Source organism: Gekko japonicus, unplaced genomic scaffold, assembly GCF_001447785.1.
Source record: "Gekko japonicus isolate JY-2015 unplaced genomic scaffold, Gekko_japonicus_V1.1 scaffold1697, whole genome shotgun sequence".
Classification (NCBI taxonomy): Eukaryota; Metazoa; Chordata; class Lepidosauria; order Squamata; family Gekkonidae; genus Gekko; species Gekko japonicus.
The window spans coordinates 385,587-401,969 of NW_015165293.1; the positions used below are offsets into that span (position 1 = coordinate 385,587).

General features: G+C 43.9%; 1 protein-coding gene across 1 annotated transcript in view; it reads left to right on the plus strand.

Annotated features, from left to right (window-relative positions):
* The first annotated feature begins 1,644 nt into the window (after positions 1–1,644).
* Positions 1,645–16,383, plus strand: part of DENND5A (DENN/MADD domain containing 5A) — a 23,835-nt gene continuing 9,096 nt past the window's right edge. Inside the window, exons 1-5 of the mRNA XM_015410363.1 lie at positions 1,645–1,687; positions 6,917–6,988; positions 7,550–7,659; positions 8,899–9,559; positions 14,467–14,667. Coding sequence (XP_015265849.1) covers positions 1,645–1,687; positions 6,917–6,988; positions 7,550–7,659; positions 8,899–9,559; positions 14,467–14,667 — 1,087 coding nt within the window. The remainder of the gene's footprint in view (positions 1,688–6,916; positions 6,989–7,549; positions 7,660–8,898; positions 9,560–14,466; positions 14,668–16,383) is intronic.

The window sequence follows — 16,383 nt, forward strand, 5'->3', positions numbered from 1 at the left end:
ATGGCTCCTTGCCTATGAAACTTCCTCACTACAGCAGTTCACATAGGGCTTGCTTACTTGACTTTTAGGCAGTACATGATTGCTTTCTTATTCTTCCAAGGCATTTGGTGATAATTTGTGTTTTGTAACTGGTCTTCACTGAAATGTTCCTGGCTTTTTAAATTTTGCTTTAACAGCTGCTGATTTTCATTGAATTGATACTGATATTTTTATGTGTTTGTTCTTTGCATCTTGTTGTGAATTGCTTCAGAAACTATGGTTGAGAGGCTGTCTGGAAATACTTTAAATTAGTACTTTCAGTCTTCTCTGAGTTCATTACTCCTCTTTTATGTAGTTCCTGTGATGGGCAAACTAGATGTAGTGGATCAGCCACATAGAATCATAGAATCACAGAGTTGGAAGGGGCCATACAAGCCATCTAGTCCAACCCCCTGTTCAATGCAGGACCAGCCTGCAGTATCCCTGGCAAGTGCTTGTCCAGATGCTGCTTGAAGACCGCCAGTGAGGGGGAGCTCACCACCTCCCTAGGCAGCTGATTCCACTGTTGCACAACTCTTACTGTCAAAAAGTGTTTCCTAATATCCAGCTGGTACCTTCCCACCCTTAATTTAAACTCATTATTTCAAAAAGGAACAGCTCCCTGCCCTCCTCTAAGTGACAGCCCTTCAAATACTTAAAGAGAGCAATCATGTCCCCCTTTAACCTCCTCTTCTTCAGACGAAACATCCCCAAGTCCCTCAGCTTTCCTCATTGGACTTGGTCTCCAGGCCCCCATCATCCTCATTGCTCTCCTCTGCACATGCTCCATTCTGTCCACATCCTTTTTGAAGTTCCAACCAATGCTCCCTCTATGGAGTCCTGTGAACAAAAATTCTACTTTGCGAGCTACTGGTATTAAAGTTGTGAGCAGGTGATTTGGGTACTGCAAAAATTAAGTTTGCTCTGGAGCCATCCTTCCTGAGCTAAGACAAAAATGTGTGAGCCAGAGGCTAAAAAGCTGTGAGCTAGCTCACACTAACTCAGCTTAGAGGGAACACTGGTTCCAGCACCAGCTTTGTCACCCTGGTTCAGTCCAGTGTTCCCTCTAAGCTGAGTAAGTGTGAGTTAGCTCACAGCCTATTAGCCTCCGGCTCACAAATTTTTTTCTTTGCTCAGGAAGGATGGCTCCAAACAAACTGATTTATGCAGTAGCCGAATTGCTCGCTCACAACTTTAAATGCCAGTAGTTCACAAAGTTGAATTTTTGCTCACAAGACTCCACAGCTTAGAGGGAGCATTGGTTCAGTCCCAAGTTTTGAACACACTTTAAATCTAAAGCACATTCTCCTCAGATGAATTATCTTTGACATTAGTAGTGGGGGCAGTTCTGTATACCCATTAAACATGTGCTGTTGTTGCATTGAAGGCCGTGGGGGAAGCCCTTATGCAATATGAAAAGGCTTTTATTTTTGTAACTCTGCAGTGGGTATTGGACAGTAAGAGTAGGTCGTAATGGAACCTGTGAGATGCTCTGTTCGAGTTGTAAACGTTGTCCTAGAAGATCATCCAGCTTCCTTCTTTGCCTTGAAGGAGTCTGTGTTGTTCCCCATGTTGTGGAATACCAAAGAGCTCTTTTGTTTCTTTGGGAACTGAGGCAGACGTGCTATGGTAGCTGATACTGCCGTAAAGAATGGAGTGGCTGATGTAAGTAAGAGCAGCTGTACTCTGCTGAAGCTTTTTTGGAGCTGTAGGCTTTATGTACAACATTGTGACACCCTGTTTTTATGTTGGGCAGCTTTAAAAAGTGTGGGTTTGAGAATAAAGGTTATAAATTTACTTCTGTGCTCTCAAGCGGTTTTTACCGATCTGCATGTTAGCTGTCCAACATATTTGCCAAGTGCAAAGCTGCTTGAATTTGACTTAGAAATTTAGATAGTCTTTGATTTTTAAAAACAAACAAACAACAAGCTCACCGTATTCAGCTTTGTTGAAACAGCTTGGCATCTTTAATTTCATGGATGAAGAATTAGAATTTTATACTAAACCTGTAGTATGTATAGTTAGGGTTAACATATTTTGAAAAGCAAAAAAGTGGATGTATTTCCCGACTGACTATTTCCAACAAGTGATCAGTATGACAAATCTCATTTGAAATACCCCTACTATTTAAGCTGTGATAACTGCTACTTACTGGGAATATTCCTAACCTTCCAACTCAGAAACAGGATATTTTCATCCGTTTTTTAAAAAGAGGCCAAAAGAGGACGGACACACAAAAAGAAGACATCTGGTAACCCTAGTATAGTATAAGGCTGGCTATATCTTAAACTGTTGTAGTTTTGTGAAATCTTGCTAAACAGATATTTATGTATCCCCCTCTCACCCAAATTAGAAAGTCCATTTAAATTCTTTTTGTTATTTCTGTATAATATTTAGTCTTGTCTGTAGGAGTTCGTACAGGAAAAATAATTCATTTGATATGACATTGCCAGTATGGTGTGGTGGTTAAGAGTGGCAGACTCTGTTCTGAAGAACTGGGTTTGATTCCCCACTCTTCCACATGCAGCCAGCTGGGTGACCTTGGGTCAGTCACAGTTCTCTCAGAGCTGTTCTCCCAAGAGCAGTTCTCTCAGAGCTCTCTCAACCCCACCTACCTTACAGGGTGTCTGTTGTGGGGAGAGGAAGGGAAGGGGATTGTAAGCCACTCTGAGACGCCGAGTGAAGGGTGGGTATAAATCCAACTCTTCTTCTTTTGTTGCATTTGGGTCACCAGTTACTCATGTCAGATCTGAGGTGAAAGGTAACTGAATTTCTGAACTGTGCTCTGGTTTTACTAGGTATGATATTTTGGGTAGATTTTATGGTGTAAGGCCATACAGGCAAAACTGTCATTAGGCTTAGTTGCCTTCTTTTCAGAACAGTGTGTTCCTTGTTTGTGTGAATTATTAGGTACCAATGTGAATTGTTAGGTAATAGTATAGATAGAACATAATATCTTTGGTAGCTGAGGCATGACATTGACCTAAAAACATCAGTTGAATTATTGTCTTCCATTTGCTGAACACTTTCTTTATTTACGTTATAGTTCCCCTTTCTCACTTCGACTCAAAGCCGATTATGCTGAGTGAGGTAGTACAATTAACAAGATGGGACAATTCAATTAACAATGGAATAGAATTAGGAATGTAGATGTCTGGAACTAACCAGAAATCTAAAAGACAGAACTGAAGAATAGCATAGGTATTAACATGACACATTAAACAGTGCAAAAATTATATAGTAGGATCCTACATATAGTAACCTGTATACAGTAGTATAGACCACAGTCCCTAATCATTTATCCAAGTAACTTTGTGAACCAGTTTGTACAGTACATCCCATTACCTGTGCAGAAAAGCCCTCTTGAATAATTCAGTTTTGCATAGTTTTCAAGAGAAAGCCTTTCTGACTTCCTCAGGCAGGCCATTCCATAAGGTGGGGGCCACAATGCAGAAAGCACATGTATGGGCAGTTGCTGATTTTGCCCTTTCGCAGGTTGGCACCTGTAGAAGGCCCGGCTGAGATGGGCGAAGCTATCATGACAGAGCATAGGGAGAGAAGTGGTCCTGCAGATCAGAGGGATCGAGGCCATGAAGGGCTTTGTAAGTGATAGCCAGTACCTTAAATTCAGCCCAGTAACAAATGGGCAGCTAATGGAATGTCTGCAGAACAGGAATAACAAGAAGTGGGGACCCGCGATACTCGTGGGGGGGAGAAGAAACTCCACGTAGCGGAGGAGGAAGAAGCAGCCACAGGTGAGCCTTCTCCCCCCTGCACCGACGGTGGTGCCCGGGCCCGCCAATCCTTCTCCCCCCCAACCCCCCGGCACTGACGGAGAGGCCCATGTGGCTTCCAGTTGCTGGGCCCACAATCCTTTTCCCTTGCCCCCCTGCATGGCAGTGAGCGGCGTGGGCCTGCCGAGCCTTCTCCCACTCCCCCCGAGGACCGGTGGCGTGGCCTGAGCGGCTTCCAGCTACCAGGCCCACTGAACCTTCTCCTGCTCCCCCCTGGCACCAGTGGCAAGGCCTGAGTGGCTCCCAGCCTCCGGGCCTGCCGGACCTCCCGGGCCTCTCCCCCAATGGCCAGAGCATTCTCTGCACATGCGCAGGGAACGCTTTTACTTTTGGGGGGATTTAAATATCCCCGTATATTTTTTTCAACTTTTTAGATTTTTCTACACACCTGGGGACTGCTCCAAGTGTGCAGGAAAATCTCTCTGCCCGCCAAGTGCCCCTGATATGTAGATATGGAGCAGAAGTCCATCAGTGTCTATTAGCCCCAAGGTATAGATAGGGACTCTCAGTCTGGGGCAAGTGACGCTCTGTATTCTTGGTGGTTGGGGGGGGCAACAGTGGGGGGGCTTCTAGTGTCCTGGCCCCACTGCTGGACGAGGGGGCAACAAGCAAAGATATGCTTGTTCTGTCTAGAGCCTGATAATAGCCAAGCTGTGGCTTTCTGTACCAACTGGAGCATCCTAATTGATTTTGAGGGGAGGCCAATGTACAGTGCATTACAGTAGTATAGTTTTGATGTTACTGTGGCATGGATCCAGGTGGCCAGATTACCTGTATCAAGGTAAGGGGCCGTTTTACAGGCTGAGTCAGAAGAAAGCCTTTTTTGCAGCTGCATTAACTTGCTTCTCCAGTAATAAAGTTGGATCCAGTATAACACCAAGGTTTTTAACAGAGTCAGCAAGGTTCAGAAGAATTCCATCAGAAGTGGGGAGCCCCACTATCTGCCCTCCCAGTTGTGTGCAGATTGGTTTTGGGGGAAGATCAGCTGGGGCAGTGTAGAACTGTCAGCTCCCACTGCCCCGGCCAATCCTGGGCTGGTGGCCCGGAGCTGCAAAAGAGGATCAGCTGGGGCGGTGTGGAGCTGATAGCCCTCTGTGCCACTCGGCTGAGGCTTTCTCACCCAAATAAAAGGTGAAAAACATCAGCTTTTCAGGCTGAGCCATCTGTTGTTGTTGTTGTTGTTCAGTCGCACAGTCGAGTCCGACTCTTCGCGACCCCATGGATCAGATCACACCAGGCCTTCCTGTCTTCCGCCGTCCTCTGAAGGTTGCTCAATTTCATGTTCGTTGCATCTATGACACTGTCTAACCATCTCATCCTTTGCCGTCCCCGTCTTCTTTGACCTTCAATCTTTCCCAGCATCAGGGTCTTCTCCAGTGAGTGCTCCCTTCTCATTTGGTGGCCAAAGTATTTGAGCTTCAGTTTCATTATCTGGCCTTCCAGGGAACAGTCAGGGTTGATTTTGGTAGCCAAATACAGATCTCTGATTCGCCTTAATAAATACCCAAAAGATACCAATGAGGTATTTTTTGAGTATTTATTTGGTTCGGTTTGTACCAAATTGCACACACCTAATCAGGACTCAAGACTGGCTGCAGGTTTTGAAAGACTCTGTTCCCCCTCTTACACGCTGAGTTCTAGGAACCGTGAATCTTGATCTGCCTAAGTCATCATCTTACAGTTTACTTCTGTAGTGGACTGATTAGGATCTACGTGACCTGCCTTCTTCATGGTTAGAACTTCACTGTGAGGGACTCTATATAACTGCAATAGTAATTAAAGTTGCCTCCTCAGTTGCCAGCAAATGGGGCTCTGTGGAACTTATGTTGCACACTGCTAAAGCAGGCTATCGTGATTTTTGCTAAGTGCCCATCCTGAGTAGGAAAGATGGCAGAGACAAATGCCTATTTGTAATTTCTTATATATACACTAATATGAATCATTCAGTATTTTATATCCCACTCCTGCCAACTTAGCAGTTTGAAAGCAAGAAATTGCAAGTAGATAATTAGGCACCAGTTCAGTGGGAAGGTAACAGCGTTCCGTGCACCTTGGTGATTAGTCATGCCGGCCACATGACCACGGAAACGTCTTCGGACAGCGCTGGCTCTTCGGCTTTGAAACGGAGATGAGCACCGCAACCCTAGAGTCGGATTCGACTGGCTTTCAAGCAAGGGAACCTTTACCTTTACCTATTTTATATCCCTACCTGATAAGTGTTGATTTTCTGGCAAATGAAAGGGGAGGGCAAAGTGATAAGGACGGTGCTTCCTGAATAGGCAGCTCCATCTAAATGGGGGTGGCATTAGTGATGATGTCTGCTCCTTAGAAAGGAGGTGGCATCACACTTGTAGTTGGCAGTCTCTGTGCCTGCCTTAGAATCGGAATTAAATATTTAATTAATTCCTCCATGCAGCTTGCTGTGTGGTATACAGGTTTACTCCATTTGTCAGAGGCCTTAATCAATTTTTAAAGTAAAACTCTTGCGAATACCTTTATGTTGTCACATATCTTCAGTGTTGTTGTGACTGAACAATTTTGTATGCTCTGAAGCTTCTCTAAGCTCTTTGAGTTAACATAGAAGTGTAATTTAGAGTTGTTTTACATTAATAAAGTGCAGCACAGCAACAATTACAAAATCAGCATTTTTGCCATTTAATTATAATGTACTGGAGAATAAATGGACTGAAATGGCTTCCCCATCCCATTTGGCAGGTGGTGATAAAAGCTTTTGAGTTTACTTGAAACATGTTGTTTCATGTAATTCTGCCTTATTGTTGTAGCAGCTGTCATCTCTCTGCATACTCATTTCCCTATTCATTAAATGAAGGTGATAAAGTTTTATTTTTGGAGTAAAAAATGTCCTTCTTATTTAGAAAGCATTTGCATTCATAGTATGTGTGTGGATTGCCAATATTTTAATCATTAATTTCCTATAGTGTGAAAACGATATCCTTGGTAACCTCCTAGAACTTGCAAATACTGTGTCGAACTTGCTGTATTTCACTGGATTTGGGCAGAGTTGCTTAGAAACAGATCTATAGCTGCAATAAGCGTTTACACTATTAAATTATAATGCAGTGTTCTTTTTATTTGTTATATAGCATTATGCCAGTATATACAGGCCTCTAAAGCCCAAGATGGTGGTGGCCGTTTCATTTCCAGTTCTGCAGAAGGTAAAACAAAAATGGGGAAAAACCAAAACCTTGATTCATATGGATATTTCTTTTCTAGTGTTTCTGTCCCTTGACCATTTTGTGCCTTCTGGATTTCCCTTCACAGCTGATTTCTGTAACAGATGATGGATTCAAAACGTAAACACAAGATAAAACTATTGAAATTGGTCTATTTACGTGTTTAAACTTTTTTGCTTATGTTTTGCCTCTCTTACCTATGTGTGCATTTCCTAAATAACTTTTAAAATTATATTTGTTGTGATGAACAAATGTAAACACCCACATACATAATAAATTTCTGAAACATATAAAGCCAATAAAATAGCCTGGTTTACTTACTGGAAAGGCACAGATAGATAATTGTATGCAAGTTACTGCCAGTGTTACAACTTCACGCTACTCACTCTCCTTTGCTAATCACTACTTTTCATTTCCTGTTTCTCTTCAAGGAAATACTTGATCTTAATCCTCTTACTACTAAATAATGTGCTTTCTGGCTTCTATACAGAAATGTATGGAATGGATATATTGTAATGGACTTCTTTTTCCTTAATTTTTCAGGTGAAAATTTTGAACAGACTCCATTAAGACGCACATTCAAGTCCAAAGTTCTTGCTCGTTATCCTGAAAATGTTGAATGGAATCCCTTTGATCAAGATGCAGTGGGAATGGTTAGTTACTTGTATTCTTAAAGTTAATTTAGAAAATGGGATGCTACAAATATAATGGGTTAGATCCAGCACAAAGTTTCCATTCTTGTGCCACAGCTCTTGCACAAGCAGCAACACAAGAAAAAGACCCTGGTAACTGTTTGCTTGTGCTAAGTAAAACTCATTGTACACCCCACTTGTGTTTCTGTTTGTGCAAGATCTTGTGCAATAAACATCTGGGTACTATAATATCTAGAGAGATAGTGCTAGGCACTGCATAAAATCTTGTGCAAGCAAAACTGCATGAAGTCTGTTCATACTTCCGTTTGCACATTGTTTGATACAAGCCAGTGCTTTCAAATTGCTTAACCGTAATTTGTACTTCCTTACTTACTTCCATGCCCCGGCTCATCTTGGGGGTGGGCCTGTCTTGCGGATGAGAAATGAAGAATCCTCCCTCTGTCTACATCTTCTTTTTCTTCTATTCCCCCCCCCCCCCCCCCCCACTTATCAGAGTTCTTATACCTAGAGCATACTTGGCTGGGTGAAAACCACTTGGAGACAGGGGTGCAAGAAGGTTAGCAATGAAGGGTGATAGGAGAGAAGATGGCTTTATGTGTGTCACCTGCTCATCCCTTTTGTTGTTAAAATTGCACTCCGCCAATTCTTTTGAGAAGATTGATGCAGCTCTGTGCTTAACACGTGAATCTATTTAGTTTGACACTGACACCTGGACAAGAATGAGGACTAGATGGGGCCTATGCACGTATGAGATTATAATCAATCGTGATAACAGGAGGTACTCTGTGGCTATATAACTAACATGTGGGAAGTCACAAATTGGTTCTTCAGCAGCCATTGCCACTTCTTCAGTGCATATAGCACTGTGAGTTTCCAGTTGAAGGAGCACATTCTTCTGCTTCTTGTACATGAACAGTATCTGAAATTTTAGGGAAGGACCATCCTGGATCTTTTAACATGTGAGGACAGAAGCAGGACGGACACATCCCTGGAATAATTAAACTTGTAGCTCTTAGACTATAGGGCAGAATAAAGAGTTCATTTATTAATGTGTTGCATGTCATTTGTGTACAGTCTGCTGGTGTTTATTTCAGCGGCACTTTTACTGGAGAAATTCTTCTCCGATTTGCCTCCGTTATACCTGATGACTCTGAACAGGTTAAACTTGAAAATAAAATTGTAATTTTAGCTATTGATTACTGAATTATTATATCCTTGCTGTTCAATCTTTCTTTTCAGCTGTGTATGCCTAAGGGTCTGTCTTTCAAGACACAAGCTGATGCCAGAGAACCTCAGTTCCATTCGTTTATCATCACCCGTGAAGACGGCTCACGGACATTTGGGTTTTCTCTCACATTTTATGAAGAAGTTACCAGCAAACAAATCTGTAGTGCAATGCAGACACTGTATCACATGCACAATGCAGAATATGATATTCTTCATACCTCACCTACAAATGACAAAGATAACTGTAGCACCATAGAAGACTGTAATGGCACCTCTGTATCAAAGCTACAGCGATTTAACTCATATGATATTAGTAGGGACACTCTATATGTCTCTAAGTGCATTTGTCTGATAACTCCAATGTCTTTCATGAAGGCATGTAGAAAAGTACTTGAGCAACTCCACAGAGCTGTAACTTCACCTCAACCACCACCATTACCTTTGGAAAGCTTTATTTACAATATACTCTATGAAGTTCCTCTTCCACCAGCGGGAAGATCTCTAAAATTTTCAGGTGTTTATGGACCAATTACTTGCCAGAGGCCAAGCACCAATGAGTTGCCATTATTTGACTTTCCAGTTAAAGAAGTTGTTGAATTACTCGGTGTGGAGAATATGGTTCAACTCTTTACCTGTGCTCTTTTGGAATTTCAGATATTGCTTTATTCACAGCGTGAGTATATCCTTTTCTTTTGTAGCTACCAGTCAGTCATAAAGCTTAAAGTGTCACCAGTGTTTGTAATTAAAATAAAAAGGGAATAGTAAATATTATGTATCTCAAATGGAATCAACTAGTGGAGAGAATGAGCATCCGAAAATACCTAACAGCACATTGAAATGCATATTTTCCCCTTAAATAAACTAGTGGCTAGAATAAGGACACCTGGTTCTCTGCTTTTTAAATTAAATATAGAGTGATGGCCTGGCCTTGAATGTGATATAGGAAATGTGATACATTAGTCTATGTCTCCTTGTTTTGAGATCTTATGGAAGAGAGAAGACTTTCTTCTAAGTGTCCAGTGCACTCTGAGATGGCTGGAGAGACTCATAGGTATGGGCTTCTTTAGTGCTTGTTTTATCTCACAATGAGGCAGATAAGCTCCTGCTCTTATACAGAATTGATTCAGTCTCATCCTAGTTTTGGCAATAGCAGGTTAATCTCATACCAAAGTTTATTAATAAGAAGCAGCAGCAAAAGAAAAAGCTGAAAAGTAGATAGTGGATCATTTTAAACAAAATATGAGAGCCTATCTTTGTTCTTTAGATTTAGTTATGTGTAGATCTACCTGTTAACCAGTGTTGAGATATACAGGTCATGGCTTTTCCCCATCTTTTTCTCTAATCCGAACCTTGCCGCTAATCCATTTCTATACTTTTAGGCAGAGTGGCAGTTAGTTCTCCACGAAATATTCTGGGTCTGGAAGTGTTTTTTGGCCACACCAGTTGATCTCACGTTTGTTCTTAATTAAAAAAAAAAAAAAAGTTGTCACCAACTATCAATGAAGACCAAAGCCTAATTCTTTTACCTGTGAGGCTGTGGTATGGCCACTTCGGTTTGCCTTACTGATCTTTGGTTTGCCTTACTGATAGGGAAGAGATTTTTAAAATATTTTCAACTGTTGTCTCAGATGGGAATCCACAACTGTGCTGGTTATAGTAAAAAAAAAGAAAAGAAAAGTGGGCCCAGGGCTAGTGTCAATACTATCTATGCATCCTGCAGGACTTGTGTAACGATTTCACATGTTACAAAGTCTATGGGAACACCAAGTACCTTGAAGTCAGAGGAATGCTTGGTTTTTTGTGTGGGGAACCCAACTCCCAGGTGCGTACAGTCCCAATTTGGATTTGTACTGTGACACGAAAGGAGAAGAACCTTCCCCACTGCATAGTTTTCCAGATCTGAAATGGCCCCATTGGCAACTTACATTTAGTCATTAGTATATATAAATTTCCTCAACAGGCAGATAGCGGCTTCCCTGGACTGTTTCAGAGTGGGGGAAAAGACTGAAGCCCTTTCTTCTCGTGTGCTGCCATCCTGATCTAATTTGAGCCTGCACACATTTGTGAATTAAGTTAAAGGTAAAGGTAAAGGTTCCCTTGCTCGAAAGCCAGTCGAATCTGACCCCAAGGTTGCGGTGCTCATCTCCGTTTCAAAGCCGAAGAGCCAGCGCTGTCCGAAGACGTTTCCGTGGTCATATGGCCGGCATGACTAAACACCAAGGCGCACGGAACGCTGTTACCTTCCCACCGAAGTGGTACCTATTTATCTACTTGCAATTTCTTGCTTTCGAACTGCTAGGTTGGCAGGAGCTGGAACTAGAGACGGGAGCTCACTCCATCATGCGGCACCCAGGTCTCGAACTGCTGAACTACTGACCTTCCACAGTCTGAAATTCCAGGACATGTCTGACCTAAACCCTTAAGGCAGATTTTGTGATGTCTGAAGTGGCCATTGGTCTCACTCCTCCTGTGCTGGATCCCCTTTTGGGGATCTCAGGACCAAATGATGTGTTATGCTTTACACCAGTTGCCAAAGGCACTGGCAGCCATGTTGCAGCTGTGAGTTCTTGGCAGAAACTACTGTATAAAACTGCAGCAGAGGCCTAAGTTAGATTGGGACCATGATGTGGGGAGAGGAGGGGCTCCTGCCTCCCCAACCCCGTACTGTATTTGGAAACTGGAATGTGTCCAGTCAGGAGGCTGCACATGCAAGCAATTGGAAATAAATCGTGCATGTTTGATTCAAGTACTAGAATTAATGACAATCATTAATTTTAAAAACTTGATATTAGAAATGGTCTAAAATAATGAAAAAGTGGTTTTTAAAATAGCATTCCTATATCAGAATAAAGCATTCTAGGATCTACTAGCTTTTACATAATACTTTAGTTTAGTGCTGATCAACTGTTAAGGAGACAGAACCTTGAGGAAGAGTTTGTAATGTTCTGCACAGGGCGGGTGTGTGCACTCCATGAAGCAGGGCTTCAAAGAGGCTGATTTTGGTAGGAGTTAATCTCTTACCCTGGTGGGGATAGCTGACCTGAAGGGGATCACATGTTGACATAGAGTTAGAAGTCCAATAAAGACAGTTCTGTTACTGTTTTTCAGCTGGCTTCTATCCCTGACATTTATGCCATGTGTGTTATGCTACACTCTGTTTTTATAAGTGTTCTATTATTTAATTAACTGTTACAGTATTTATTTAATAAACTAGTCTTGTTTGCTTGTTTGTTCACTCTGCCTGGACCCTTCACACTGCATATTGAGCCATAAAGTAGATAGGGTTGTTGGTGGGAGGGAGGGTGTTCTAGGCCTTCCCCAGTCAAGCCCAAGAACCAAAGTGGTGCCAACCAATTAAGGCCCTTGTTTGCTACAGGGCTGGAGAGGGAAGATGGGCTGGGGGGGCTTCTTGGGAGGGAGTCCCGTCCACAACAAAACCTCACAAGGCCCCATAACATAGTGGTAGGTAGGTAAAGTGCTTAGCTTTTTATGAAGAAAATCTGTGAATAATGATACTGAGTTCACATGAAGTCCATCCATACATTCAGATTTGTGTGTAGGAATCATGCTGCAATCAAAATGCAACGTGTAAAAAGTTATGGAATTGTAGCTGTGACTTAGTGTATGCATACACACATTCAAATAAGATAGTCTTTCATCCAAAAATGTTAAAATTAAATTAATAAATAGATTGTTTTCTTGTAAAAGCATGCTTATCTAAGTAAGCTGAACTGGTTAGAATAAAGAAGCCTGAGGTATTTGTAAGTTAAGGTTGTTTTCACTATGTGGTTTCCCATTTTAAAGTTCCTTTTCAAAATAAAGTTGATGTGTTGCATGGTCTTGCTTATTATTAGTATTTTAAGGGCATTATTTATAAAAAAATATATTAAAAGAATTTGTACACCTAGTTTTCTCATTGTTCTTAAGGTCCCTGTGATGCTACTGTACATGGTAAAGTAAACTTAATAAACATTTTCTGTGTAAGCAGACCACCTCTGTATTATAAATGTTCCAGAGTGTTTCTGTGCATGACTTTCTCACCGTTCCTGTTGCAAATGCCCCCAGGAATGCTGCTCCTGAAGATCCCCTGTCCCCAGGGAGCAGCATTTTGGGGGAATTTGAGGATACAGCAGAAAGGAGGAGGTGAGAAAACGTCTATGGTTGGAAATCCATCCGAAATAGTGCTCTGGAGAATCCAAGCCAGTGATTTGATATAATAATAATACTGAGGAAAATGTGCTATAAAAAACCTAAACACATACAGTATAGTTTATTGTAAAGACAATGCACATACACAGAGGATTTTTACAGACTGCATCTTTTCCTGTGCACGTGCCCATGTTGTGATGGGCTACTGGAATAGAAAGTCAGTGAATGCCTTTGATATTACCTTGTAGTTCTCAAAGTACAGTATTTCATACTTTAATGGTGCTTTGTAGAGAAATCATGTCACATTTAACTTTAATTACCATAGAGAAACTTATAATTGCTGATTGTTTTTAGAATCTGTGTTGTTCAGTCCTTTATTTTTGTAGCATAGTGCCATTGTTTTGTGATATTTGTATATATTGGTGCATACCCTGGTAATGTCTCTATTAGATTACTGTAATGTAATCTATATGGGCTTGCCCTTGAAGACTGTCTGGAAGCTACCGTTGGTATAGAATGCTGTGGCCAGAATGTTGACTCGAGTTGGTCATAGGGACCATATCACTCCATTCTTGTTCTATCTACATTGGGGCATAATTTGGTTCTGGCCCCAATTTGAGGTGCTGACATTGACCTTTAAAGCCTTATATAGCTCGAGGCCAGCATGCCTTAAGGACTGCCTACTCCCATATGAACCTACCTAACCACTCCAGTCATTCTCAAAGGCACTGCTTCTAGGGTTGCCAAGTGTTACCTTGTGTTGAAGCGGGGTACTCCCAGCTTTGTCCTGGAGCGCGCACGCGCCACAACCCCGTCACCCGGAAGTGACGCGACCACGCCAGGCTCACTGGGGGCGGGGCTACGACCATCCGAGGGAAAACCATAGAGTTTTCCCTCAGATGACCGTGGCCCCGCCCACAGCGTGCCTGGCGTGGTCGCGTCACTTCCGGGTGACGTGCACCTCGCCTACTTTGGGGGTGGGGTTCCCCCTGGGGCCCGATCTGCCAGCGGCGGGGAATGGGCTTCTGGGGTGGGGGTTTCCCCGCCCCCCGGGGGGACTTGGCAAGCCTACCTGCTTCAGATGTCCCTGCCATCTGAGGTGGTAACCTGAGAAAGGGCCTTCTCAGTTGTGATGCTGAAACTTCAGAACTTCCTCCCCAGGAAGATTTGTCCGTTTCCTTCTATTGTCTCCTGCCAGCTGATGAAGACTTTTTTTGTTTTGTTTGGCATTCCCTCGCTAACTCTTATTAGCCCTCTTCCCTCTTAGTATATGTGTTTGTGTTTATATAATTGTTTTAATACTGAAATGTTTTAATGTTTGCCACCTTGGGAGCCCTGGTCTGGATGGAAAGATGGCATAGAAACGTTCTAAATAAAAATCAATACATAAATGTTGCAGCTTTGTGGTGACTGTTTTTTCATGTTTTTTAGATTACCAGAGACTGATGACTGTGGCAGAGACAATCACAGCACTGATGTTTCCTTTCCAGTGGCAGCATGTATATGTCCCTATCCTCCCAGCATCTCTCCTACACTTTCTAGATGCTCCTGTCCCTTATCTGATGGGCTTGCACTCAAATGGGCTAGATGACCGGTCTAAACTGGAACTCCCCCAAGAGGTAAAGAGGAAAGGTTTGTCCAGAACTAGGGTTCGCTTGATTGCATACCAAGTTATAAGGGACTAGGAGTAAGGCCCGTTGTGGGAAGAAATACAATGAGCTCTAAAAAGAAGCTCCAGGTGAGTGTCCAAGCTGTGGCTGGTGGGGCGGTGGAGGGAAGGGGAAAATAGAGGGAGGCAAGCCATGTTTATTTCCTTCTGCTTAGCTATAAGGCAGGGCTGTCTCAAGTCATTTTGCTGCCTAAAGTGGGTAAAATGGAAGGAGAGCCACATGGTAATAGATATGGTTCCCTCCACCTGTGACTTAGGTTGATTTGGGGTATGCAGTGGCAGCTAAGGTAGAAAAGCACCTCCTCCTGTGCCATGTTTCCTGGGTTCCAAGAGTCTGGAAAGTGGTTTCGTAGCCAGTTACAGGGTTGCCAACTCTAGGTTGGGAAATACCTGTAGATTTGAGGGGTAAAGCCTGGGGAAGGCAGGGTTTGGGGTGGGGAGGGCTGGGTCTGGGATGGGGGGGGACCTCAGCAGAGTATAACGCCGTAGAATCCACTGCCCAAAGCAGCCATATTCTCCAGGACAACTGATCTTGGAGATCTCCAGGTGCCCCCTGGAGGTTGGCAATATTAAGAGAGGGGCCAGACTTGTAGATTTGAGGGGTAGAGCCTGGGGAGGGCAGGGTTTGGGGTGGGGGGGGGACTCAGCAGGGTATAATGCCGTTGAATCCACTGCCCAAAGCAGCCATATTCTCCAGGAGAACTGATCTTGGAGATCTCCAGGTGCCCCCTGGAAGTTGGCAATACTAAGGAAAGGGCCAGACCTGTAGATTTGAGGGGTAGAGTGTGGGGAGGGCAGAGTTTAGGGTGGGGAGTGAACTCAGCAGGGTATAATGCCATAGAATCCACTGCCCAAAGCAGCTATTGTCTCCAGGATAACCGATCTTGGTCATCTGGACATCAGTTGTAATAGCTGGGAAATTTTCAGTAGGGGAAATGATGTGCTGTGGCTGGGGAACACTGTGATTTCCGGGAGGTCTCCAGGCCCCACAGGGAGATTGGCAACCCCAGTGAACATTTAGGGGAAGATTGGGAGATATATTTTATCTCAACATCCAGAACAGCGGTGGCAGCAGTGGTGGCGACAGAGGCGGCTGCAGCCCCAGTAGCAGGAGGTGCCTGGCTTCCTCAGTGGTGGCAGTGGGAGGGCGGGCGGTCTTGCCGGGCTAGCCCGGGCAGGTAGTCCGGGGAAAATGTCCTGCTGCTAGCCCCCAGCTGCCACTTCCCACTCCCCCCCACTGGATCTCTTTCTCCCTCTTCCCTGCCGTTCCCCTCCTGGATGCCGCTGCCTGCTTCGCCCTGCCTGGCTCTGCAATTTGAGCAGGGATGCAGTGCTCCGGGGGAGGCGGGGCAGGCTGTGCGCTGACCGTCATGACAGGCATCGCAGGCTGTGGAGGATCTTGGCAGCCATCAGGGATTTCTCTGCCCCCCCCCCAGACTAGTGAGAGAGAGGGGGAGGAGGAGGAGGCCTCTTCTTCCCCCCCCATGGCCTGGGCATTGCCGAGATGTCCCCTGCCGCCACCGCTGCTCCTTTTTTTCCCCAGTGCCTTGCGGGGGGGGGGGAGCTGCGGCTGCTGGGCATTACCTCCCCACTTGTCCTGGAGCCTGGCGGGGGTGCCGGGGCTGCCTTAGGGAAGGCCAGCTTCTAAGAAGTCCCACTATTTAAACCAAAGTTAATTT